The 23,986-nt window shown below is 50.3% G+C and overlaps 2 protein-coding genes across 2 annotated transcripts in view; one reads left to right on the top strand and one right to left on the bottom strand.

The window, feature by feature from the left end:
* The window catches only part of STK4 (serine/threonine kinase 4), a 90,364-nt gene extending 77,727 nt beyond the window's left edge, over nucleotides 1-12,637 (top strand). The window contains exon 11 of the mRNA XM_060030729.1: nucleotides 8,323-12,637. Within this exon, the coding sequence (XP_059886712.1) occupies nucleotides 8,323-8,481 (159 nt within the window). The 3' untranslated portion in view covers nucleotides 8,482-12,637. The remainder of the gene's footprint in view (nucleotides 1-8,322) is intronic.
* A 2,473-nt stretch (nucleotides 12,638-15,110) lies between these two features.
* On the bottom strand, nucleotides 15,111-22,878 carry KCNS1 (potassium voltage-gated channel modifier subfamily S member 1). The gene is made up of 3 exons (XM_060032916.2): nucleotides 22,842-22,878; nucleotides 19,501-20,543; nucleotides 15,111-17,246 (listed from the first exon to the last, which is right to left on the bottom strand). The coding sequence occupies exons 2-3, from the start codon at nucleotides 20,524-20,526 to the stop codon at nucleotides 16,776-16,778; spliced, it is 1,497 nt and encodes a 498-aa protein (XP_059888899.2). The 5' UTR covers nucleotides 20,527-20,543; nucleotides 22,842-22,878; the 3' UTR covers nucleotides 15,111-16,775.
* Nucleotides 22,879-23,986: the final 1,108 nt, after the last annotated feature.

Raw genomic sequence — 23,986 nt, 5'->3', positions numbered from 1 at the left:
GAGATACTTCCTTCTCTCAACTGTAGTACATGTTGCCTTGACACAGAGTTGGCTTGGCTTTGCACTCAGACATGCAAGAGCTCATATCCTAACCCAGCCACTTACATTTGCTGGCTCTGGGGTCAGGGGAACAATTCCTGTATCTCTCTAAGTCTCAGTTTCCATCTCTGTAAAATGGGTACCACTACTTATTTCATGGACTCTTCTGAGGATTACATGAGATGATGCATGTAAAGTGCTGAGCACAATGCCTATCTAGCACATAGCACTCAGTTCAGAGTAGCTCTAATTAGCAGTCATTGGGCACTTAGTAATGCCTCATACTGTAGCTTGGTTTCATGACTTATCTACCTCGTTTATTTCTACTTCTAGTGTGAAAGGACCCTGCCATACCCTTTCTGTCCCATACACACCCTTACTTGGCCCACACGCCTCAATCATCCCTACTCCTGCCCAGTTCAGGCCAAGCACAGGTGTCTGACAGAGCCAGTACTCGCTAAAGATGTAATGTTAAATATTAGCAGTGCAATGCCTCTTGAGGTCCATTATTCTTTTATAGTTGGGGTATGAAATTTCTTTTTGGGTTCTTGCTGTGGAAAGCCAGAATCATGATTGCAGTGAAAAATCTGGGTTTCGTCAAAACTTGACTATCTTTGGCCAACGGCTATTATAAAACTCACAGACAAAACCAAACTGAAACAACAACAAAAAGCAGGTGCCTTGTGATTTTCAGAGTAAGTTGTAAAAGTTCACGCCAGAACAGAGTTGGAGTAAATTCTAAGCATGTGAAAGTACTTCTTCAAAAATTCATTTTGTCACGGAAGTTTAAGGATGACTTTCAGTAAATCACAAATAACCAAGAGAATGCAAGTACTATTCTTTCTTTCCCCCTTCCTTCCTTCCCTTCTTTTTTTTATTATGTTTTATCTCCATAGAGTTTGCTTTGTTTTATTTATTTATTTATTTATTTATTTATTTATGGCTGCGTTGGGTCTTCATTGCTGCGCGCGGGCTTTCTCTAGTTGCAGTGAGCGGGGTCTACTCTTCGTTGTGGTGCACGGGCTTCTCATGGCGGTGGCTTCTCTTGTTGCAGAGCATGGACTGTAGGTACGTGGGCTTCAGCAGTTGTGGCGCGTGAGCTCAGTAGTTGTGGCTCACGGGCTCTAGAGCACAGGCTCAGTAGCTGTGGCGCATGGACCTAGTTGCTCCGAGGCATGTGGGATCTTCCCAGATCAGGGTTCGAACCCGTGTCCCCTGCATTGGTAGGCGGATTCTTAACCACTGCGCCACCAGGGGAGTCCCCTTCCTTTCCTCCTTCCTCCCTTCCTTCCTTCCTTCCTCCCTTCCTCCCTCCCTCCCTTCCTTCCTTCCGTTCTCCCTCCCTCCCTCCCTCCCATCCTTCCTTTCTTTCTTTTTCTTTCTTTCTTTTCTCTCCTTCCCTCCTTCTCTCTTTCTCTCTCTCTCTTTCTCTATCTCTCTCCTTCTCTCTCTCTTTCCCTCTCGCTCTCTTTTGCTGCACCACTTGTGGGATCTTAGCTCCCCAACCAGGGATTGAATTCACACCCTCGGTAGTGAAAGCTCAGAGTCCTAACCATTGGACCGCCAAGGAATTCCCTATTCTTCATATTATAGTAAAACCCCATTATTTAAAGAAAAAAACCCTTTTGTTTTTTGTCTTTTTGTTTATACCATTTATCAAATTACATCCTTCATACGCACACAGACACACACACATACACACACGATTCATACTGAACCCTCTCTGGGTAGGGGGCTCTCTGGATGCAGTCTTCAGGTTGTCTGAGGCCAATCTTCTGACCCCTGTTGGAGCTCTTGTCATTATATCACTGTGCCTGCTTGAAGCCAGATGTCTTTGTTTTACCTATGCTTAAAGTCTACATTTCATTCCAGTCATCTTGATAAATATTTTATACACGTGCAGTCATGTTTGCTTTGACTGGAATTCTGGTAACCGTTCCATGTATTGATTTGAAGTCATCATAAGCTCAGAATGGGATTGAAGTAATAATTCACTGATAACAGTTTTGCCACTTTTCTTCCTTATTGGAGAAGCATGAGGAAGAGTTTATAAGGGACTGATGGAAACATGATTTGGCATGACCACAATTTGAATCAGAGGAAATCTCTCATTAAAATTCTCACAAGGCTTATTTAAGGAGCAAGATCTTTTGAAATCGAGTAATCTAGTGCTTACTTAATCCACACCAGCTGTGATTTGGGTGCAGCGTCCTTGCTTTTCTGCTTGGCTATCTTCTCCCTCATCTGCTGAGAGGTGACTGCATCACTGGAGAGTCTTATCTTACTGGAGTCACCTCTCCCCAGTCTTGAATCCACCCCTAGATAAAGATAAGGTCACATCAAGAAAGGGAACGTATCTTTGTTTTTTTTTTTTTTTGCGGGTACGCGGGCCTCTCACTGTTGTGGCCTCTTCCGTTGCGGAACACAGGCTCCGGATGTGCAGGCTCAGCGGCCATGGCTCAAGGGCCCAGCCACTCTGCGGCATGTGGGATCTTCCCGGACCGGGGCACGAACCCGTGTACCCTGCATCGGCAGGCAGACTCTCAACCACTGCGCCACCAGGGAAGCCCAGGAACGTTTCTTTGGTGGAACTAAATCCATGTCTTAGATGCCTTTTGCCTGACCTTTATATGTTTTCTCTGTTGCGCTTTTGCTAACCTTCTAGTGGCGGGTGGTAAAGGAATGGGGTGGCCTGCTGGTAGTTTCGCCTCTATCAAGCTTCCTTGTCATCTTGCTAAATTCCAAAGGTGTGTTCGTTCTTGGCTGCAATAAAACATCACCTGTGACAGGGTATCAGCCTGACTTACCTGTCCCGAAGGGATGACGTGTTTGAATTTTATTTATTTATTTATTTATTTATTTATTTATTTGCGGTACGCGGGCCTCTCACTGTTGTGGCCTCTCCCGTTGCGGAGCACAGGCTCCGGACGCGCAGGCTCAGCGGCCATGGCTCACGGGCCCAGCCGCTCCGCGGCATGTGGGATCTTCCCGGACCGGGGCACGAACCCGCGTCCCCTGCACCGGCAGGCAGACTCTCAACCACTGCACCACCAGGGAAGCCCTGAATTTTTTTTTAGGTACGTATCATGACACCATTCTCATGGTAGACTTCTGAGGTAAGAGTTTCTGGCATCAGCGGAGCAGGACTTTGAAATAGGTCTAAATCCTATACCTTGGATTGTTTGTCCACCATGGGCCTCGTTGCCAAGGCAGGATGAAACTCTCCTGTATGTTCTGATGTGTTCAGTTTAGCTTGACCCTGCTGATTCAAGATGGGCTCACTGTCAGTGTAATTCCTGTGACTTGTTGCTTGTGATGAAACACCAGCCAGATCTTCTCAGTTGTTCTCTAGGCCACTTGTGCAACTGACATGGACACGCCATCATTCAGAATCTCAGGGTTGCTAAGGCCATTTGAGAAGAAATCACTTCCCATCAGCCTTCTGGCTCCGTCCTAATGCCGGCAATCTGAGGACCTTGCTGTCGTCTGGCCCAGAAGAAACAAGCCAGGTCCATCTGATTCGGGGTTTCTCACACAGAGTTCGCTAGAGATGCCTCTGTGAGTGGGCGTGTGTCCTGCACCACACTGTGAGCTCGTCACATTCAGCTCTTACAGCAGCAGCAGCTGCTATATTACTCACCTAGTTCCTCCATTTGCCAAGAAAGGACTTAAGGTGACAGCTTCCATTTATCTACTTTCTTTCTGCGCACCAGGCGCTCTGTTTTATACTTTACCAACACCTCTAAGCCTCACAACTTCCCTTGTAGGTGAAATACTTTTGTCCTCCATTGAAGAAGCAGGCAGGTGTGGCACACATTAAAGACTTGCCCAGGGCCATCCAGCTCCCAAAGGCAGGGCACCCGTGGAACCAGGGCCATCTGACTCAAAGCCACTGCTCTCCCCCAAACCCAGCTGCTCCTCCAGCAGCCTTTCTAGATAAGACGGGCTTGCTTGCTTGCGGGAGAGGGCTTGCTTGAGTTCTCTGAGGAGTTCACATCTGAGCTAAGGCCAAAAGGATAAGGAAGAACTGGCGACAAGCCATCCAGGCAGGAGGATCATTAACTGCATAGCTGTTGAGGCCAGAAAAGTGTGGCCTGTCTGACGATCTGAAATAAAGCATAGCTAGAGGGTCCTGAGCAGCAGCAGTCATGAAGTTGGAGGGGATGACAGGCCGGAGATGTAGGGCCATTGTAGCCCCTGGTGAGTTGTTGAATTTTATTCTAAATGCAGTAGGCAACATACGGGCGGCTCATTTCTGTATTTTTAATTGTTTGTTGCTGGGAGATGATGGTGGCCTGAATTGAGGGCTCGGAGGCAGAGATGAGAAAAGTGGTTGGATTTGAGTTATACCAGTATTTCAGAGACTAGATCGAAGGACTGTATGTGGTCAACGGGGTGGTGACAGAAAGGGGAAAATCGGGGATGATTTTGAGCACCTGGGAGGATGGGGGTACCATTCCTGAGATGGGGAAGACCAGGGGGTAAGGAGAAGAGGTTTGGGGATGAAGGAGGATGGGACTCAAGAGTTTTAGTTTGGATGTGTTAAGGGATGGAGGTAGCCAGTAGGATCTGATCAGGGTGTGTGAGTCTGGAGTTCAGAGGAGAACTCTGGTCTAGAGATGGAATTGTGGGAATCACAGTGTAGAGAGGAAGTTTCCATCCTAGGGTTTAGATGAGACACCAAATGGTGATATTCCCTTTAGCTAGTGAAAGCCGCTCAAACTACCTGTGTGGCTGGTATGAGCATTTACTCCATCAGGATGCTGGCTGCAGCGAACTGTGGAACCACAGCTGTTCTACTGCAGGATATACATTTGAAATTTATTTATGCCACCAAGGACCAGGAAGGTGAAACGCTACACTTGGCGCCAGAAAACCATTCTCTGAGCTTGTTTTCAGAAAAATCCATATCTGGATGGTGTGACTGGCTGGCTGTGTTCTAATAGGTCAGTTGTAACTTAAGCCCCAAGGGCCTTAGGGCAAGTAAATTAGCCTGAAGGTAGCTGAGATAAAGCCAGGGTGCTTGTTGTTGCCCCCAGATTAGAATCAAGGGCAAAAGAGCTGCAGAGAAATTGGAAACCTAGAAGAAGCCTTGACCAGAGACAGGCAGCGATTACTTTGTGAGAATTTCACTGCCAGGAAAAGGAGAAGGAAGGTGTAGGATCACGCTTATCCAATTGAGGGCTTATAAGAAATGCCTGAATAGCTTCTTTAGCACCTGAAGTCCTGCGCCTCCCCTCCCAGGGGGCCTGATCCAGTAGCTCTGGCTGGGGGCTCAGGAGTCGGTATTTTCAACAAGTGGTTCTGATGCAGGTGATCCACGGATCGTACTTTGAGAACCACTGAGTTTCAGGAGACCTTTGAGATCATCTAGGCAGCCCTCTCTTACAAGTGGGGAAACTGAGGCCTAGGGAGGAGGTGGTGCTTGCCTGAAGTGGCAGGACAAGTTGGCAAGCTAGTGCAGTTCCACCGACTTCCGTTTCTTCATCTTGCAGTTAAGTCTTTATCCAAATGGACGGGTCAGAAGCGAACCTCCCGTCCCAACTCCCAGCTCGCCTTCCTTCACTGTATTTTCTTTCTTTTCTTTTCTGTAACACCTTCTAATCTAAGAGTCATTTACTAATTTACCGTGTTAATTGTCATATGTCTGTCTCACCTCACTAAGATGTAAGCTTCGTAAGGGCAAGGATTTGGGGAGCTTTTCGTTTCTCTTCCCACTGAAGGATCCTATGTGCCTTCAGTACACAGTGCCTGGCCTAGAGTAGGTATTCAGTGAATATTTGATGAATGGTTGGATGAAAACTATTTTGTTAAACTATACAGACGTTAACGGGCATTGTGGGAAAGTGCCAGCCCTTAGGCATTGTTAACCCAAAATAGAGTAGAATGTTCTCTTTTCCACTCCTTTTTTTTTTTTGTGTGGTACGCGGGCCTCTCACTGTTGTGGCCTCTCCCGTTGCGGAGCACAGGCTCCGGACGTGCAGGCTCAGCGGCCATGGCTCACGGGCCCAGCCGCTCCGCGGCATGTGGGATCCTCCTGGACCGGGGCACGAACCCGCGTCCCCTGCATCGGCAGGCGGACTCTCAACCACTGCGCCACCAGGGAAACCCTACAATAACGGTTATTAATAACAACAGGGATAGCTATCATTTATGGCATGTTTACTGTCCACCAAATACATACGACATGAAGTCCTACACTAAGAGCGCCACACCTATTATGAACTCGTCCAATTCTCTTTTCACCCCAAGGGTGGAGGAACTGAGATTGTCTGTTTTCCAGAGGAGAAAAGTGAGGCTCAAAACGGGCAAGTTATTTGTCCAAGGTTACACAGCCAGTGCAGTTAGGATCCGTCCTTAACCACCAGTTGCATTCAGTATTAGGTTTAGGGTGTCCTCTATTTGGAGAAGGAATCGAAAAAGCTAAAGACGAGGCAGGCATCACCCTCCGGGGTGTCCCTGCACCAAGGACACCAGCCTCCAGGATGGTGTCAAACCACACAGGCTGGAAGGCAAGATGGATATTTTCAGCCCGACTTTCCAGCACTTCCACACCCTCTCAAGTCTTTCCATTCTCACATTACAAAGAACCTTCCGTCTTGAACTGTGAGGCTTTTCTCACTTCTGAGACCACCTCCCTGAAGCGGACCAAGGGACATTCCTGTGGTGACAGGTCACTAAGCCATTTCTAGGGAGGCCACTGCAGTGCTTCCCTCTAAAGGGAAGAGGGGGACAGAAAGAGGCTCCTTCACCCACCTTTCGATACCCTTTCCCTGGTGAGGCTTCAGGAAGGGGCTGAGGGAGCCAGTGATTCTATAAATCTCCTGTGATACTTGAGTGAGCCTTCTGAGCTCCTGAAACCCTGTGCCTGTTACACTGGCTGTGAGCTCACAGAATTTCTCACCACCTGCTGTGGAGAATGTCGGCATTCATTCCCGCCCCTGCCAGCCTGGCCTGGCCTCGCTCAGATGCAGTGAACACTCCACACATACGGCAATGGCCACAAGGCCACTTGCCCGACAGCTACAGACACAGGTGGAAGATGGGCCCCCCTGGGCTGTAGCCAAGATTGTGTGTTGTCACACTCACTGCCATCTTTAAGCACACAGGGCACCAGGCACTGTGCCGACCACCTGACAGCCACGGTCTTATTTGATTCTTATAATAAACACGATGAGGCCCTGTGGTCCTACTTCTGTAGAGGAGGAAGCCCTGGAACAGTCGGTCCCTGGCGTGAGTCTCACAGCATCTGCAGAGGCAGAGCCACGTTTCCAACACAGGCTGAGTTGGTTCTCAAACCCGTGCTTTTGTGAGTCTGCCTGCCCCCAACGCTGGTTAAGAGCAGGGCCTCTGGGTTTGAATCTTGACTCTGCCACGTCTCGGCCGTGAGACACTGGGCAAATCACTGAGCCACCCTCTTCCTTGGCTTGTTCTTCTGTGACATAGGGATAATAATATACTGAAATCACAGGATTGTCATGAGGATTAAATTAATTGACGTGTAATGTATGTCAAGCACTTGGTGTCTGGCGCATGGAGAGCGTTGTGTAGGTGCTTGCCTTTAGTATTAACTTAGATATCAGGGCCTCTTTTTCCTTTCTGCAGGACGGAAACTTCATCTCAGAAGTTTCAGGGCTTCTCCAGCTAGCCCCCCGTCCCACCACCCCCACAAAGGGCTTGTGTCTGTATTCCCAAGACACTTAGGTAGATCATCCGTGTAAAGTGCTCACTTAGAGTGGTGCTCCCAGTAAGTGCTAGCGGTGACAAGGATGACAGTGCCGAGACTCGGGGGTGTGGGGAGACGGGGGCCGGGGGAGAGCATCTGATCCTCCGCGAGCATCTGTCCTCCCTGGTGTAGGGTCCCGAAGGAGACATGGCCACCGTGCAGATGCCCACGTCACGGGTAGGACGAGAGCCAGGAGGCAATCGTTATGCTGCATATACCAAGTTACTCTTACTTTAGTGCCCTAACAATGAATCCAATGTAATTAATTTACAAGAGAGGGGAGATGAAAGTCTCATTCATTAAGTTCCTGGTCAAGGAACAGTAAATCAAAGAGATTAACACTTAGAGCTCTTCCCAGGGGAATTCCTCGGCGGTCTAACGGTCAGGACTCTGCACTTTTCACCGCTGAGGGTGCGAGTTCAATCCCTGATCAGGGAAGTAAGATCCCACAAGCCGCATGGCACGGCCAAAAAAAAAGAACTCTTCCTGGGATAAGTTGTCTCAAAAAGCCACTGACCTGGATCTTGTCATGACTATACTTTCTACCTCCCTTGTAGCTGAAGAGTTGGACAGTAGAGGACCTTCAGAAGAGGCTCTTGGCCCTGGACCCCATGATGGAGCAGGAGATTGAAGAGATCCGGCAGAAGTACCAGTCGAAGCGGCAGCCCATCCTGGATGCCATTGAGGCCAAGAAGCGGCGGCAGCAAAACTTCTGAGGGAGGCCAGGCCGGCAGGGCCCCAGGCCGACGGCGAGCTCTGGCTCGCTCGCCCCTCCAGCTGCCTCCATCATCTCTCCAGCCCCTCTGTGAACTCAGGAACGTGCGCCAGTGGCCAGGGCTGCCGTGCCGGTCAGCGCGCCGCCCTGATGTGTGCATTTAAACTGGGCAGTTATATCATTTCAGAGGATTCATGTGGGCGCTTTGAAACTCAGAGTTTTCAACCCCAGAAACAGAGACTCCTAGTTGAGTGAGAGCTGGGAAAGTGTCCCATTGTCTTTTGTTTTTCTTCTCCCAGTAGCTTTCAGTGGTTCTTTCTGGAAGACTTTAAAAAATATATATAAATATGCATATATATATAAATTATAACTAGATTCCCCACATGGCGTGGTGGCATCTCTGTATAGGTACAGTTTTAAACAGTTGCCTCTTTTCTGTAAGATTATGGTACTATGGGACATGAGGGCAGAGGACACCAGGAGACTGCTGGGGGCACTCCACCCCCTGGAGCCAACCCCACCCTTTTGCAGGGCTGCACTGACAGATTAGGTTAGGGCCTGTTCCTTTACCACGCTTTCAGCCTTGTGCAGGCCATCCTGCTTCTGGAGCTATCAGTGATGCCCAAGGGAAAGTCTTGAGCGCTGATGTTTACTTTCTGAGTCCCGGGAGAAGCCTGGCACGCTCCTTACAAGACTGGCCTTTGCAGTTTCAACGCCTTTCATCCATCTCCACTCTCCCAACTGCCTAGAGTCACAGCAAAGACACTGCCCAGTGCCTTAAGAGGAGACGTGATCCAGCAAGGGGACAGGCCTGCCAGGAACTCCTAGCAAAGTGGAGCTGTGTTCAGTCTGCAAAAGGGAAAAGGTTTTTGAAGTTCTCATCATCCATGTGGAGATGACACACGTGGCATTTTGCTCCACGTTCCTTACAGACAGGGGTAGAGGGCATTGCTTTTGAGACCCACATTCCAACATGTGACTGTTTTCTTTTCCATTTTACTGCTACGGGGTCTGGAAAGGGTAAATGAATATCAGACTAAGATTTGTTCTCCAGGAGACTCAACCCAGACCCGTAAAATGCCAGAGCTGGAAGGGACCATAGACATCATCTGGTCTAACAGAGGCTTAGAGAGGAGAAGTGACATGGCCCAAATCACAAAGCAAATTAAAGTAAGAGCTGGAATTGGACTTTGGGGCTCCTCACTCCTGCTTCACTGAACCAAGCAGCCCCTTCTTGGAGGGAAGACACTTGTGTCAGTTTTGGTGAAATTGTTTCAGGGAATCCTGCTAATGGAAACTTGCTCTTGCTTTGTCTCTTCAGTAGGGGACTAGCTGTGAAGAGATTCCCAAGGGGAGCCAGATCGTTCAGTTTCAGCCATTCCATGAGCTCCACAGCATCTGCCGGACAGCAGACAGGCATCACGCGGGCAGATGTAGGGCCTAAGGCAGATCAGAGGGCTTTGCAACAGACAGCACTGAGCCATCCGTCTGGAGCCTTGGTTCAAGGCCACATGTCACTTAGTCACACAGCCAAGAGCAGACAGTTGGGAAAGACAACTGTCCTTTTGTTTTCTAGTACCTCTTCCCCTCAGATAGGGGAGCTGTGACTAGGTCGCACCTAAGGATACTGTAATTTGATTCCATTATTGCTTTTGCTACCCAAACCTGGGGATCAGTGGAGAGTCAGGGAATGTTCCTCTTCTGTGGCTGGATTCTGTTCTTTACAATTACAGCAAGTTTTTTTAAAATGCAAGAGGTTGTTGTCGGTCTGCAGGGCTTGGCCAGCTAAGCAGCCTTGTGGCAGGTACAGACAACAGAGGACAATTCGAGGATCCCGCTACAATAATAAACGGCAGCTAGCGACCATGACCACTTATTATACGCCAGGCACTGCGCTAGGTAGTAGGCTCTTTGTGGCAGCTCCAAACTTCCCAATAACTCTGTGAATTAAGTGCTTTATCTCCATTTCATAGATGAAGAAGCAGGTTCAGAGAGAAAAAAGTTCTTTCCCAAAGTGGTGCAGGTGGTAAGTGGTAGAATCAGGGTTCATAGCATCACCATGTGGGACCAGTATTTACAGGGAAAAGGAAAGTCACAAGTCGTCTTCTTTTTTTTTTTTTTAATTTTATTCAAGTATAGTTGATTTACGATGTGTTCATTTCTGCCGTACAGCAAAGTGATTCAGTTATACATATATATACATTTTTTTCACATTCTCTTCCATTATGGTTTATCACAGGATATTGAATATAGTTCCCTGTTTATCCAACAAGTCTTTGCAAAAATGAAATGACCGCTTTTCTTGCACAGACTAAAAAACTCTAGCTGGCATTCTTAGGTTGGGAAACCACTGAATTAGTAGTCAAGCCTGACAGCCAAGTGAGTTTTAAAACCCAAAGTATGGAGCATGAATTTTCCTACACCATCTGCTGTGCTAATGAACAGTCCTGCCTCAGTCTCTCTCTCTTTCTCTCTCTTTTTTTTTAAAGGATTTTGCACTTGGCCAGACAAGAGGGGAATGCCCATTATTCTCCCTTCCTAAGCTAGAGCCAAGTAAAAGAAGGTTCAGTTTTCCCCCATAAATATTCTTGGGAGATGAATCTCTATCTGAGGTTTATTTTGTTTCAAGCATGTGTGCATCCAGAATGCTGGTCCAACAAAGTACATTGCTTTCCAGTCCAGCTAGGCAGAGCCCTTTGGCCAAAAGTCAGTTTAGTTTGGATGAGATGGATTTCCTGACAAGGTGTGTTTGTTTTCTTGTGACAGGAAGGCAGAGAAGCAAATCCTAGTCATTTTTTTCCTTGAATACTAAATTCAGGATAGGTCAGCTGGCTTCCATTGAGCCCTGAGTGTCAGTCATTGCTTGAGCATTTGCGACTCAAGCTTCCAGGGGACTCTGGGCCTCTCACTTGTTCTCTCCTAGGAAACAATGACCCAGACCGAACTGTGTCTTTTAAAAATCTCAGATTCTCCAGGAATATCTTTATTGCTTCCTCACCAGTAATTTTGAAGCAAATTTCCATTTTTCTTTTTCCTTGTCCCTTCTCCCAACCACCAATTGGATGGACGGATGGATTGGTGGACGAGTGTTTGGCTTGACGGATACATGGTTAAATAGATAGATAGACGGACACACAGACAGACCCAATACTCCAAAGCAACTTAAGAACTATAGCCTTGACTCCTCCAGACTGTAGGTTCTGATCCAGGAAACATTTATTTAGCACCTGCTGCCAGAGATGTATTATTTATACCATTTAAAATTCAGTTGTGCTTACCAATATCAGGAATGAGAGAGGTGACATCATTACAGATCCTACAGATATTAAAAGGCTAATAACAACTTTATGAATAACTTTATGCTAATAAATTCAACAACTTAAATAAAATGGACAAATTCCTTGAAAGATACAAAGTACGTACCATACCTCACTCAAGAAGAAGAAGATGATCTGAATAACCCTTTATCTATGAAAACTTAATGGCTCTGCGTGATACACGTATTACTGTCCTCGTTTGACAGATAAGGAAACCGAGGCTTAAGAGAGGTAGAGTCTGTTGCTCAAGGTCAGGTAGCTAGAATACGGCAGAGCCAGAATTCAAATCCAGGTCTTCTGATCCTCATTCCAGTGCCCTTTCTAGCATACCACGTTGCCTCTAAAGATTGCAGCTCCTTTTTTACCGGAAAATTGTTCCTGCCCAGTCCACATCCTCTCACCCCATCCTTTCTTAAGCACTATGTCTGTATTTTCACCAGGATTACAGTCATTGTATTTGGAATCCATGTTCTTTTTTGTGTTTGGAAAAAGAAAATCTCTTCTACCAGCTTGCACTCAGACCAACTTGGAAAAAAAAAAAGCTTAAATGCTGTTGCAGACGTACAACTTAAAAATGTGAAGTTTGTAGCTTTAACTTTTTGTAACAAAAACTAATAACACTGGCTTCAGAGCCGACTTGAAATGCTATTTTATAAAGTTTGGATGTAAATAACCAATCGAGGTCAGCAGTTTGTATATGTATGAGACATAGCTTCCTCCACTGCCTTTTTTTAAAAAAATTGAGATGCTTCCTATGTGCTTTTATGTTAGAATTGTTGTTCTCCCTCCTTCCTCCTTCCTCCACCTTGTCACCTTTGTTTTAAATAAACTGTCATTTGGACCAGAGTCTATCCTCTTTTTAGAAATGAGAGCCTCCATCTATAGCCTGGATGGTGGTATTGTGAAACTTTGTGACATCGACTCTGTGGTGTGTTTATTCTGGAATCCAAAGCCAGGGGAGAGGTAGGTGGCGTAGGAAGTAAACTTTTGTTGGACACCTACTGTGTGCCAGGCACTGAGCTGGTTGTCAGGGAGTTAAAGATGAACTAGGCACAGCTCTTGCAGGCCACCTGGGGAGTCGGTTCAGCCCACAAGCATATAACATTGGAAACACTATGGTAGAAGAAAGTACACAACCTGTGGACACAGGAGGGAGCAACAATCGGTTCTGCTAGGATGTCCAAGGAAGCTTTTCTGGAGGAGGTAATACATCCTGAACTTTAAAAGTGAGGAAGAGACGGCAGGTGGAGAAGGGGTGAGAAGTGAGGGAGATGAGGCATCCTGGGCAGAGGGACCAGCCTATACAAAGGGTCTGGTGTGAGAGTCTGGACATAGGATCACCTTGGCATCCTTCATCTCTGTCTGTCATTGATGAAGCCAGGCCATGCACTGCCCAGCATTCAGAGGGGATCGGCTGGGTCCTGCCCATCCTTATCCAGAAACAATTCCCTAGCCTGAGCCTGGGTTCTCTTAGTCTTAAAAATTTACTCCAGGGCTTCCCTGGTGGCGCAGTGGTTGAGAGTCCGCCTGCCGATGCAGGGGACACGGGTTTGTGCCCCGGTCTGGGAAGATCCCACATGCCGCGGAGCGGCTGGGCCCGTGAGCCATGGCCGCTGTGCCTGCGCGTCCGGAGCCTGTGCTCCGCAACGGGAGAGGCCACGACAGTGAGAGGCCCGCGTACCGCAAAAAAAAAAAAAGAAAGAAAGAGGCCCTGGGAGATGTGACACACACAGAGGAGAAGGCAACGTGATGACAAAGGCAGAGACTGGAGGGAGGAAGCCACGTGCCAGGAAATGCTAGCAGCTGACAGAAGCTAGAAGAGGCAAGGAGAGGACTCTACCCTGGAGCTTCTGGAGGGAATGTGGCCCTGCTCACACTTTGATTTTGGAATCTGGCCCCCAGAACTGTGAGAGAAATAAATTTCTCTTGTTTCAAGTTTGTTTCATCGTTTGTGGCAACCGGTTACAGCAGCCACAGGAAATGATACACCTTCCAATGAATTAATTTTTTTTCTTAAGGAAGTCAGTTTCTGTTGCTTGCAAACAAAGAACTCTAACTGTAACCGTTGTTCATCATTTCACTTATTTATTCTAATGAATTACCCTTTTTGATTAACTTAGTGACCTGCTGGATTCCTATCACTTACAACCCGTGCCTAATCCAAGACTGGAACCCGAGAATGTGGATTCTGAGTCACTCCACGTATCACCCACCATCCCCAGTCACCCAGAAAGCACGCCAGGCAGCCAGCTTCACACAGGCAGAAACAGGCCCCTGGGCCCAGTCTCTCTATTTGCAGAATGGTTTTCACTGATACACGGGAGTGGGAGTGCGTCGTTGCCTTTCTACCAGGGCCACACACAGCCTCATGATGGATGCAGGTCAGATGATTTTTCCCTGAGCTTTCCTCACGCCAGCTCTAGGGACTCAAAGTCTGGAAGCTATCTGGCTCCTTGGTGTATGTCCAGCAAGACCACAAGGGTGGTGCATGCAGCCCTTCTGGTCTCTGTGCTCCGACCCGAGCAGAGCTGGGCCTAGAAGTTAGGAGGTGAGTGTGCAGGAGGGCTGGGGTGTGTGTGTGGTGAATTCATAGGCGACCCCTTGGCTTAGCTCCAGTCTCTGCTCCCATCTGGAGACTCAGAATCCACCCACATGTAGGGGCCTCCTATGTACCAGGCCCTGTGTATGCCACAGGGCCTCTGCACATGCTGTTCCCTCTGCTTGAAACGCTTCCAGGCACCCTCATTGCCTAATTAGGTATTTATCCCTAGGATGAGATAGTCACTTGCTCAGGAAAGTCTTCTCTGACCTCGGTTAACGGTCCCTGCTCCATTACGCGCTTATAGTTTCCTTTACTTCATAAAGCTATTACATACTTATGGGGTTATTGAATTAAAATCCATCTCCCCCACTAGTCTGACGCTTCATGAGTATAGGAATATATATATTTTGTTCCCCACTGTATCTCTGAAACCTAGTAAGCAGCTGATAAATAGGAGGCCAGGTGGGTAAAGTAAATCTGAGAAGTGGCGGGGCTCACACCGTGGGGTCTGTGTGTATGAGGAGGTGGGTGGGAGGGGGACGCTGTGGGGAACTGGAGAGCCTGCGCTTCACCCAAAGGCATTTGAATTTTAAAAAATACACTAAAAATACTGTTCAGCCAAACAAAACACGTCTGCAGGCCACACGTGAAGCCCCAGCTTATGCCTCTTCTCAAAGATATTTGTTGAATGATTGAGTAAAGAATTTACAAGGAAGTCATTTTTATTTTTTTATTTTATTTTTTTAAAGATTTTTTTGATGGGGACCATTTTTAAACTCTTTATTGAATTTGTTACAATGTTGCTTCTGTTTTCTGTTTTGGTTTTTTGGCCACGAGGCATGTGGGATCCTAGCTCCCCGATCAAACCCGCACCCCCTGCATTGCAAGGCAAAGTCTTAACTACTGGACTGCCAGGGAAGTCCCAGGAAGTCATTTTTAAATCCTCAAAGAGCAAGGAGGAGGAGAGAGGCAAACTGAAAGGATCTCCTTTGCGGTCTTGTCTCTGTCCTCTTAAGGACAAGGTCTCTCTATTTCCTCTTTCTCCTCAGTGCTCCACATGTAGTAGGCTGTACAAATTGGTTGATCTATTCAACGTTTACTAAATACCTGCTCCACGCAAAGCCAGGTTCAACCAGACAGTGTCTTCCATCTTGGAGCTCAGTGTGGTGGGACAGAGCTACAGTCCGGCAATGACACGATAGCGATGGCTGTCCCAGCCACAGTATGTGGAAAGGGCTGCAGGACTTTCTCAGCAAATAGAGAGAGGATTCAGCAGGCGAGTATAAAACATGTGGCCCCAGCAAGGATGAGAGGGCTGGACCTGGCCACAAGGGACAGGAGGCTCAAGCGTTTGCCCGGATGGTGACCCAAGGGAGGGCTGGAAGTCTGCGTCATGGGCAGAAGGCAAATGCCAAGATCAGCCTGGGGGGATCTAGGGAAGGGGCGACAGGTGTCGATGCATGGCAGCTCCTTGCCACCAACACTTCAGAGCTGAGCTGGCTTTAAATCAGTGCTCCATTTGGCTTTCATCTCCCTCTGGGGCACAGATTGTGACCATCTAATAGATGGGCTGAACTGTGGAAATGGAGTAGGTCCTAGCATAGCTGGTCTAGACCTCAGGCCTCAGGCCAGGGCCCCTTCAGATTTTCTGTATCTTAAGCCAGCCCTTGGAGGAAGCTTCAGGACTATTGTTTAACAAGTCTTGCCCATCCACTAAGGGGGCAGCCTCCTACCTAGTCCTTCCTTTAAGACCTCATCTTTGAAAGCTGACTCCTGTTGGAAGCTCCTGGAAAAGAACCACAGCTGAGGTCCAGGAGCCTACATCTGAATCCCCTGCCTGGTCCTTTCCCTAGCTCTAACAGAAGGTTCTAACTCTATGAACCAACTCTGGGGGTTCCATGAACCCCCTACAACCACATGCAAATTTTGTGAGGGCAGAAGAAAGACCAGTGGAAGGAACATTGCCTTGGCAGAGACCCACGAGCTGGGATTCCAACCCTGGCTCCACCACTTCTAGTTGTGCGACATCTGGGCAAGTCATTGTGCCTCTCTGAGCCTGTTTCCTCATCTGTGAAATGGGGACGATTCCCATCCTCCAACAGAGGGCCAATGTGACATGGCAACAGACAGAAGGCGCTCAGGAATTGTTAGCGTCCTTTTGACTTTCCCTCTTTGGCTCATGCCTGCATTGTGGGTGGCTTGGAGGTTCGTCTAGAAAGGTCTCTGGGGTGCTCCCCAGGCTCACAGAATCTAGGGTAACACTGTGCTGCTCTGCGCCTTTGGAGGAAAGGACCCGGCCTCCAGGTGTCATTTCTGAAGCCAGAGTGAGTGATACTGAGAGGCCATGCCACCAGGAAGAACTTAAGCAGGGGAGGAATCTCTGCTCTGTTTCAGCTCACTGCAGGGGTGTGGGAAGAGGGGCATGGAGCCCTGGTTTTAATAAACCTGAGAGTTTGGAGGCCCACTAGTGGCCTGAGCCTCCAGGTCTTCAGATCTTCCCTCCTGGGAGGTCTCTCGGGAGGTCTCCAGAGACGCCTCCGACACTCCGTCAACGCTGCTCAGCAAGTCCTCAAACTCCCAGTGGTCACTGTTGCGCACGGCAGCCTCCAGGGCCTTCTGGCGTCGGTAGAAGTGGGAGAACTTGTTGAAGATGATGGTGATGGGGAGCGCCACCACCAGGATGCCCCCGAGGATGCAGCCCGACGCTGCCAGCTTGCCGGCCACTGTCACCGGCACCACATCCCCATAGCCCACGGTGGTCATGCTCACCGTGCCCCACCACCAGCAGGCCGGGATGGTGTCAAAGCCCACATCCTCCTCCTTCTCGGCTGTGTAGGCCACGCAGGAGAACACAGACACACCCACGGCCAGGTACAGCAGCAAGATGCCCACCTCACGGTAGCTGTGCTGGAAGAGAATGCGGGAAGTCAGAGTTGGTGAACTTACAGACCCAGTATTGGGCACATGGGGAAACTGAGACCCAGAGAGTAGAAGGGGCAGGTCCAAAGTCACAAAGTGGAGCTGGTGCCAACACCCAGGTGCCCTGCCTGCACACTAAGGTCGTTCAACTACAGTAGCCAGCAAATCGCCCTGAGACTGAACACAGGCCTGATTTCTGTTGTCCAAAGTGCCTGCCTGCTAAACCATGGCTGTTTCTTCTAATGCAGGGGCCACTGGTGGGGCCAGCCAGTTGATGGAAAGCTGGTGATTTTTACACTGTTGCAGAACCAAGAGAGAACCGCAGTTTATATGCCACAATGTAGAGTTGGTTTCATGTCCTTTTGACTGGTCTCTCCCATTTCTGTTAAGTACAAAAGTATTTTCTGCCTCTCGAGGAAGCTAAGAGGATATATAAGTTCCCTGGACCACCCACTGGATGCACTAGCCTGTGGGTGTGTATACTTGTTCTGCCCCCAACGCCTTACGGCACTGATGCTCGAATAGGGCAGTTCTGTCCCTCAAGGGACACGTGGCAACGTCTAGAGACATTCTTGGTCGTCACAGCTGCGAGAGGTGTGCTACTGGCATCTAGTGGGTAGAGGCCAGAGACGCAGCTAATCACCCTACAATGCACAGGACAGCACCCGCAACCCAACAAAGAATTATCTGGCCCCAAATGTCAGTGCTGAGGCTGAGAACCCCTAGTCTGGAACAGGGCCTCCCAAACTATAAGGTGCAGAGAAATCATGTAGGGGGAACTAACTGAGTAGGTCTGGGGTAGGGCCACAGGTTTTGCAAACTCCCAGGTAATCAGGAAGCTGCTGCTGGCCAGGGGCCTGGCTTTGAGTAGCAAGGCTCTCATCCAAAGTCTTACACCCGTGCCTTGGACGCTGCAGCTTTGATCAGCACTCTTCTCCTTCCCTGCAGAAAAAGCTAGCAGCATCAGGCCCTGGCTTCCTGCATGGTGGAGGCAAGGCAGAGTTCTGGGGCGGACTGTCCCTGGAGAAATGCTCAGTTCAGGGGTCTGGCTAATGGAATTCCCTCTACCTGCCCTAGCAGTCTGCCCAGGTCGCCCTGCCTGCACCCAGCATCCTGGCTGTCCTGCCGTGAGAGCATGCAAACGGCTTTCCTAAGCCACGGGTGGAAGGGGTCTTCCAGCACCTTTCAGGGATTCTTAACAGCGTTGCATGGAGCTTTGGGAGAAAGCGGTGCTAGGGTCAGGACCAGGTGGATGCTTCTCTGGGCTGCACCACTTATTTGCTGAGGAACCTCTGACAAGTCCTGCCACCTCTTGGAGCCTCAGTTTCCACATCTGCAAAGGAGTCACAAAAATACTTGACCCTGTTTAAACCTCTCACAGGATCCCCTATTCCCACGGGGAAAAGACCAAAATTGCGGGCCAAGAGTTGACGACCCTTCAGTGCCCTGTGCCCCACTCATCTCTCCAACCTCCTCAGTGGGCACACCCTTCCCTCCATGTCCCCCTCCCAGCATCATCCTTTTCCCTCTCCAGGTCTTCTTCCAAGCTGTTCACGTTGCCTCCCTCCCAAAACCAGGCTAATTTCACCCCCTTGAGGGTAAGCTTGCCAGGGCAGTGATTCACCCCCAGTGCAGATCCTGACACGGGGCGGGTGCTCCACAAATTGCAACCAGGCTTTAAAAAGGCAACCCTCCAACCTCAGCTTCTTCATCTACGGGAAGGGAATAAATAATAGCATGTTCCTGAGGAAGCTGTCCTGAGGATGAAATCGATGACGGATGTGAAATTGGCATAGAGTTAGCAGTCAGTAAGTGTTAGCTCTGGGGCTGTTGCTAGACTTAGCCTATGAAGGGTGACCTATGGGTACCTGTGCTCCCTGATAACGCCAGCACGAAGGCTCAGCAGAGAAGCCAGTGAGCATCCTGCTTGGCGTATTTTTGTGATGTTTGACAGATAGATCCAAAGTAACCTTTGTCTTGTTTTTGTTATTGTTGTTTGTTTTTGTCTTTTGGTTTGGTTTTGGAAAGAAAGACAAGCAAAGCTCTGCCTCGGTTTTCCGTTTCTCTCCTGGGAAACAGGTTAACAGAAAGACCCTTCTTACAGGGCTATTGGGAAGGTAGGACTGGATGTGAAATTCACACCTGGTGTCTAGCCCCGTGTGTCTGGACACCACAGGCTTGGAAGTTCCCCTGCTAACCTGCCCCATGGTTACACCCGCCTCCCCGAAACCCCTAACCCTACCTTGAGCGTTGCACCCAGCGAGCGCAGCCCAGTGGAGTGGCGCGCCAACTTGAGCACGCGGAAGATGCGCATGAGACGGAACACCTGCACCACCTTGCCCAGGTCGCCCAGCTCCTCGCCACCCGCTCCGCCCTGGTCTTGGAGTGCCACGCCAGCCAGCAGCGTGAGATAGAAGGGCAGCACGGACACGATATCGATGAGGTTGAGCGGGTGGCAGAAGAAGTTGCGCGTGCTGGGCGCTAGCAGGAGGCGCGACGACACCTCGAAGCTGAACCAGGCGATGCAGAAGTACTCGAGGTGCCGCAGCACCGGGTCGTCGCGCAAGCCTTCCGCCCTGCGGCCCGCGGCCACCGCGGCCACGGCGGCCGCTGCCTCGCGGGCCTGGTACTCGGGCAGGCTGTGAATGCACATGGCGGCGATGGAGGCGAGCACCACGCCGATGGAGACGCAGCTGAAGAGCTTGCTGGGCAGCGAGTAGCCCGGGTTCTCCATGGTGAGCCAGAGGCGGCGGCGCAGGCGGCCGCAGCGCACCGCCCGGTAGTGCGCTAGCTCTCGCTGCACGTCAGAGATCTCTTCGGGGCACGGGCCCACGCTGCTCAGCGTGTCGCTGTCCTCGTCCCAGACGCGCGGTCGTGCCACGCGCCGCTCCAGGTAGCGCGCACGGCAGCACGTGGCCAGCGCGCTCTCGCCCAGGCCCCAGTAGTCGGCCTCCTGGCCGAAGGCGAAGACGCACTGCTCGTCGAGCACGTGCAGGCGGCCGGTGCGGTAGAAGTGCAGCAGGCTCAGGAAGAAGCCCGGGTGCCGATCGAAGTAGAACTCGCGCGCCGCCGCATCGTAGTCGTCGCACAGGCGTCGCGCCTGCTCCTCCGACGCCGCGGCCTGCAGGCGGCCCAGCCGCGTGCCCGGGAACCGCGCCAGGGCGCGGGCGCTCAGCCGCCGCCGCACGCCGCCCACGTTCACGCGCAGCGCCTCGTCGCTTCGCCGCCAGGGCACCCGGGCTCCGGGCCCCGGGCACTCGCTCACCATGGCTGCCGCGCGCTGGCCTGCGGACAGGGGATGGGCACGCTGAAGGGGGCGTTCCCGGACGGCCTCCCTTCCACGAAGACCAGGTCTAAATCCCCTCCCTGCTCCATCCCCAGCCAGGGGCGTTGGAGGCGCTATGTGAAGCGTCTGGTACGCCATAGGCACACAGTGTCAAGTGCCCTCCGGACTCAAGAGTCAAGCTTGGGTTTGAATATCCCTCACTCCCCACTCCCCCACTGGGGTCCTTGGCCAAATCACTGAGAACTCCCCCCACCCCTTCATTTTCATAAAGTGGATGCTGAGATGTCCCTTGGAGGACTATGAAAGCTGTAGGACGGCAGAATGTCCTGACCCCCGCTGGCCGCTCATTCAGGACGTCTCCTTGCCCAGACTGGGATTTTCATTCCAGAGGCTTCCTATGGGACCGTGCGCAAGCTGGCACTCTGAAGCTGGGTTTCCTCCTCTACACAGCGGGATAGTGAGCATTACTATCTAGGGTCGTTGAGAGAATCCGTCTAGACCAGAAGTTCTTAAGGTGTGTTCCCTGGACGAGCAGCTTCACCGTCGCCTGGGAGTTTGTCAGAGATGCAGCGTACTCTCAGCCTGCTCTGGACTTGCTGAATCAGAAACTCAGGGGATGCGGTCCAGCAGTCTGTGTTCCAACGAGCTTGGAGGGTGATTCTGATGCCTGGTCAAGGTTGAGAGCCATTCGCTTAGCCTATTTAAAGCATCTGTAGCGTCAGCCTGATTGAAGTTTGGCACTCTTGTGTGACCATAAGCAAGTCATGTCACCTCTCTGAGCTTCTGTCAAGTGGAGCTAAACATATCCCCCTCCAAGTGTGGTTAGAAAGATGAAATGACCTTGAATGCCTGGCTCCCAGAAGGGGTGTCGTAAGTCATGCAGCTGTTTGTCTCCTGGCGTCAGGCAAACCCGGGTTTAGAGCCACCCTTGATGCACCTGGAGCCTTGAGGAAGATGCTTTTCTCTAGGTCTCAATTTCTGGCACGATGCACAGTTCACAATGCGGACAGTAGCACCTGCTCCCGAGGAAGGCGGGAGGATTAAGGTAGGCTATGGAAGTGCTCGGCCTTAGTGGATGCTCAGGAAATGTCAGATCCTTCCGCTGCTTACTGTCTCCAATTTCTGCTGGAATTGAGGGCTAGTGACTCACCTCCTGTGCCTCAGAAATCTCATCTGTGCTGTGGGTTCGGTAATGCCTGCTTCCCTTGGGTGGATGGGGGACTGAGTGTGTATCAAGCAGCTGGCCCAGTGCCTGGCAGGGAGCGGGCAGGGTGCCCTTCACTTACCCTGGGCTTGGTGTTTAAGGCGGTCAGGGTTTCGTCCTTAGCTCTGTCACCTGTGTGACCTCTGGCCAGTCTCCTCCAGCTCTCGGTTTTAGCTCCCTTATCTCCAGAATGGGGATAGCAGCACTTCTGGTGAAGGGTTATTGTGAGTGTGTGTGCAAAGCCCCCGGAACACAATGGGTGCTCAATAAATGTCAACCCCTTGCACTTCCCTCATCAGACGTAGGCTCAGATTCTGAGTCTGCCACTTACTAACTGTTGACCTTGAGCAGAATCATGCCCCTCTCTGAACTTCGGTTTCCTCGTCTGTAAACTGGGGAACATCATACTTTCCATAAGAAGTTTTGAGGATTAAATGAGGTAGACTGTTTATCGGCAGCACAGTCCCTGGCACATAATTTGTGCACAATAAATACATACGTGAGGCAGCTCCACGCCTTCCCCCCCTGCTTGGACTTGGTGTCGAAAGATGGAGTTTCTAATCTCGTTCCATCAACCATTAGGTGCAGGACTGTGGGCAAATCGCTTTCTCTTTTTTTCTGGAACTCACCTCCCTGCTCTATGAAATGGGATGATTAATTTAACAAACCTTCCCTGCCTAGAAGCTGAGGATCAGTAAGAAAGATTAAGTGATTTGCTCAAATTACCCCGCTAGCCCATGGCACAGCTGAGGTTGGAAACTAGGCTTTTGGAGTCAAGACTCCCTCCACACATTTATTTTGAGCACCTACTATGTGCTGGTGATTTCGCTGGGCTCCAGATACACTTCGCGGGTTTAATCCCTCCACCAACCCTGCCAGGGAGGTTTTCGAATCCCATTGTGATGATGAGCAGACAGGGCAGCCCAAGCCCTGCCAGCCCCACGTTGCTCCCTCCTGGGTCGGGGTTGGTGGGGGGGTGTCTCATAGCGGGGACACGGGCACCGGGACCCAGGGCAACCTGGCCTCCCATTCTCGCAGCCCCCGCCCCTTCCCCGGACCTTGCCTCCCCTCCACCCCCAGGGAGGTCCCTTACCTGTCGCGGCCCCTGTAGGGCGTCCGCCGGCCGCGTGGTCCTGGAAGGTGCCGAGGCTGGGGAGCCGCTGGCCGCGCCTGATGTCTCTGCCCGGAGGCCCCGCTGACTCCTCCTTCCCCGTTTTCCTCCGTCTGTCCCGGCCGCATCGATCGCTGAGGCCGCATCGATCGCTGCCCGGGGAAGGAGGGAGGCCGCGGGCTGTCGGAGGCGGGGGTTTCTATTCCTGACTCAGTTGGGGAGAGGGGGGATGTCTGGAGACGGGACCCAGCCAGGGCATCCCCCCACAAGTCAGGGGCCAGGGGATGAGGGGTAATTTAAGGGGCGGGGGTCCCTCTAGAGAGGGATTTTGGCCGGAGCTTCTCTGACAAAGGAACAACAACAACGGCAGCAGCAGTAATAATAGCTTCCTTAACTGAGTCCTTAGTATGGGCCAGGCACCAGGCTTCAGGTGACTTATCTAAGTTATTCCTGACACAAACGACATGCACAGCGTCTTCTGTTACCCATTTCACAGACAAGCCCCAGTCATTTGCTCAGGGTACTTAGCTAGGAGTTGTGGACCTGGGATTGGAACTCACATCTTCCAAGATTTCCGCAGGGAAATCTTGAAACAGATCAAGCCTGAAACAGATCATTTTACCCCTGAAGTTCAGTGTCATCACCTGCCCATAGATTCCTGATTCGTGGTGCCGAGGGGAAGAGAGAACTGTGCCAAAGAGTTTTGTCAAGGTTGTGTAAACCACAAGCATTTATTAAGCACCTACTGTGTGCCTGGTTGGGGAGAGGGTCCTGAAGATTAGGACCTGGATACAGGAAAGGATCCCTACTTTACAAATATGGTTAATAATAATGATTTATCTATTGAGCTCTTACCTTGGGCTCAGTATTCTACAAACCTCATCTCTTAAACTGCAAATATATCTGTGGCATAGGTGCTATTATTGATATTATTCCAATCTCACAGATAAGAAATGTAAGGCTTTGAGAGGTGAGGTGACTTGCTCAAGGTCATACGGTTGACTTCTGAGTCCTCTAGACCATCACTGTCTAATAGATGTAATGTAAGCCACATATAGAATTTAAAATTTTCTTATAGCAACATTTAAAAGCAGTAAAAAGAAACGGGTGAAGTTAGTCTTAATAAT

The sequence above is a fragment of the Delphinus delphis genome, chromosome 15 (genome assembly GCF_949987515.2).
Source record: "Delphinus delphis chromosome 15, mDelDel1.2, whole genome shotgun sequence".
Lineage (NCBI taxonomy): Eukaryota > Metazoa > Chordata > Mammalia > Artiodactyla > Delphinidae > Delphinus > Delphinus delphis.
Note: the sequence above shows the minus strand (reverse complement) of the source record. Positions and strands in the feature narration are given on the sequence as shown.

Bases quoted from the DNA above. Each gene is read 5' to 3' on its own strand.
- KCNS1 (XM_060032916.2), bottom strand. From the start codon at position 20,526: ATGGTGAGCGAGTGCCCGGGGCCCGGAGCCCGGGTGCCCTGGCGGCGA. The intron at 17,247-19,500 runs GTAGGGTTAGGG...ATTCTCTTCCAG, and splicing joins CGCTGGGTGCAACGCTCAAG to CACAGCTACCGTGAGGTGGG.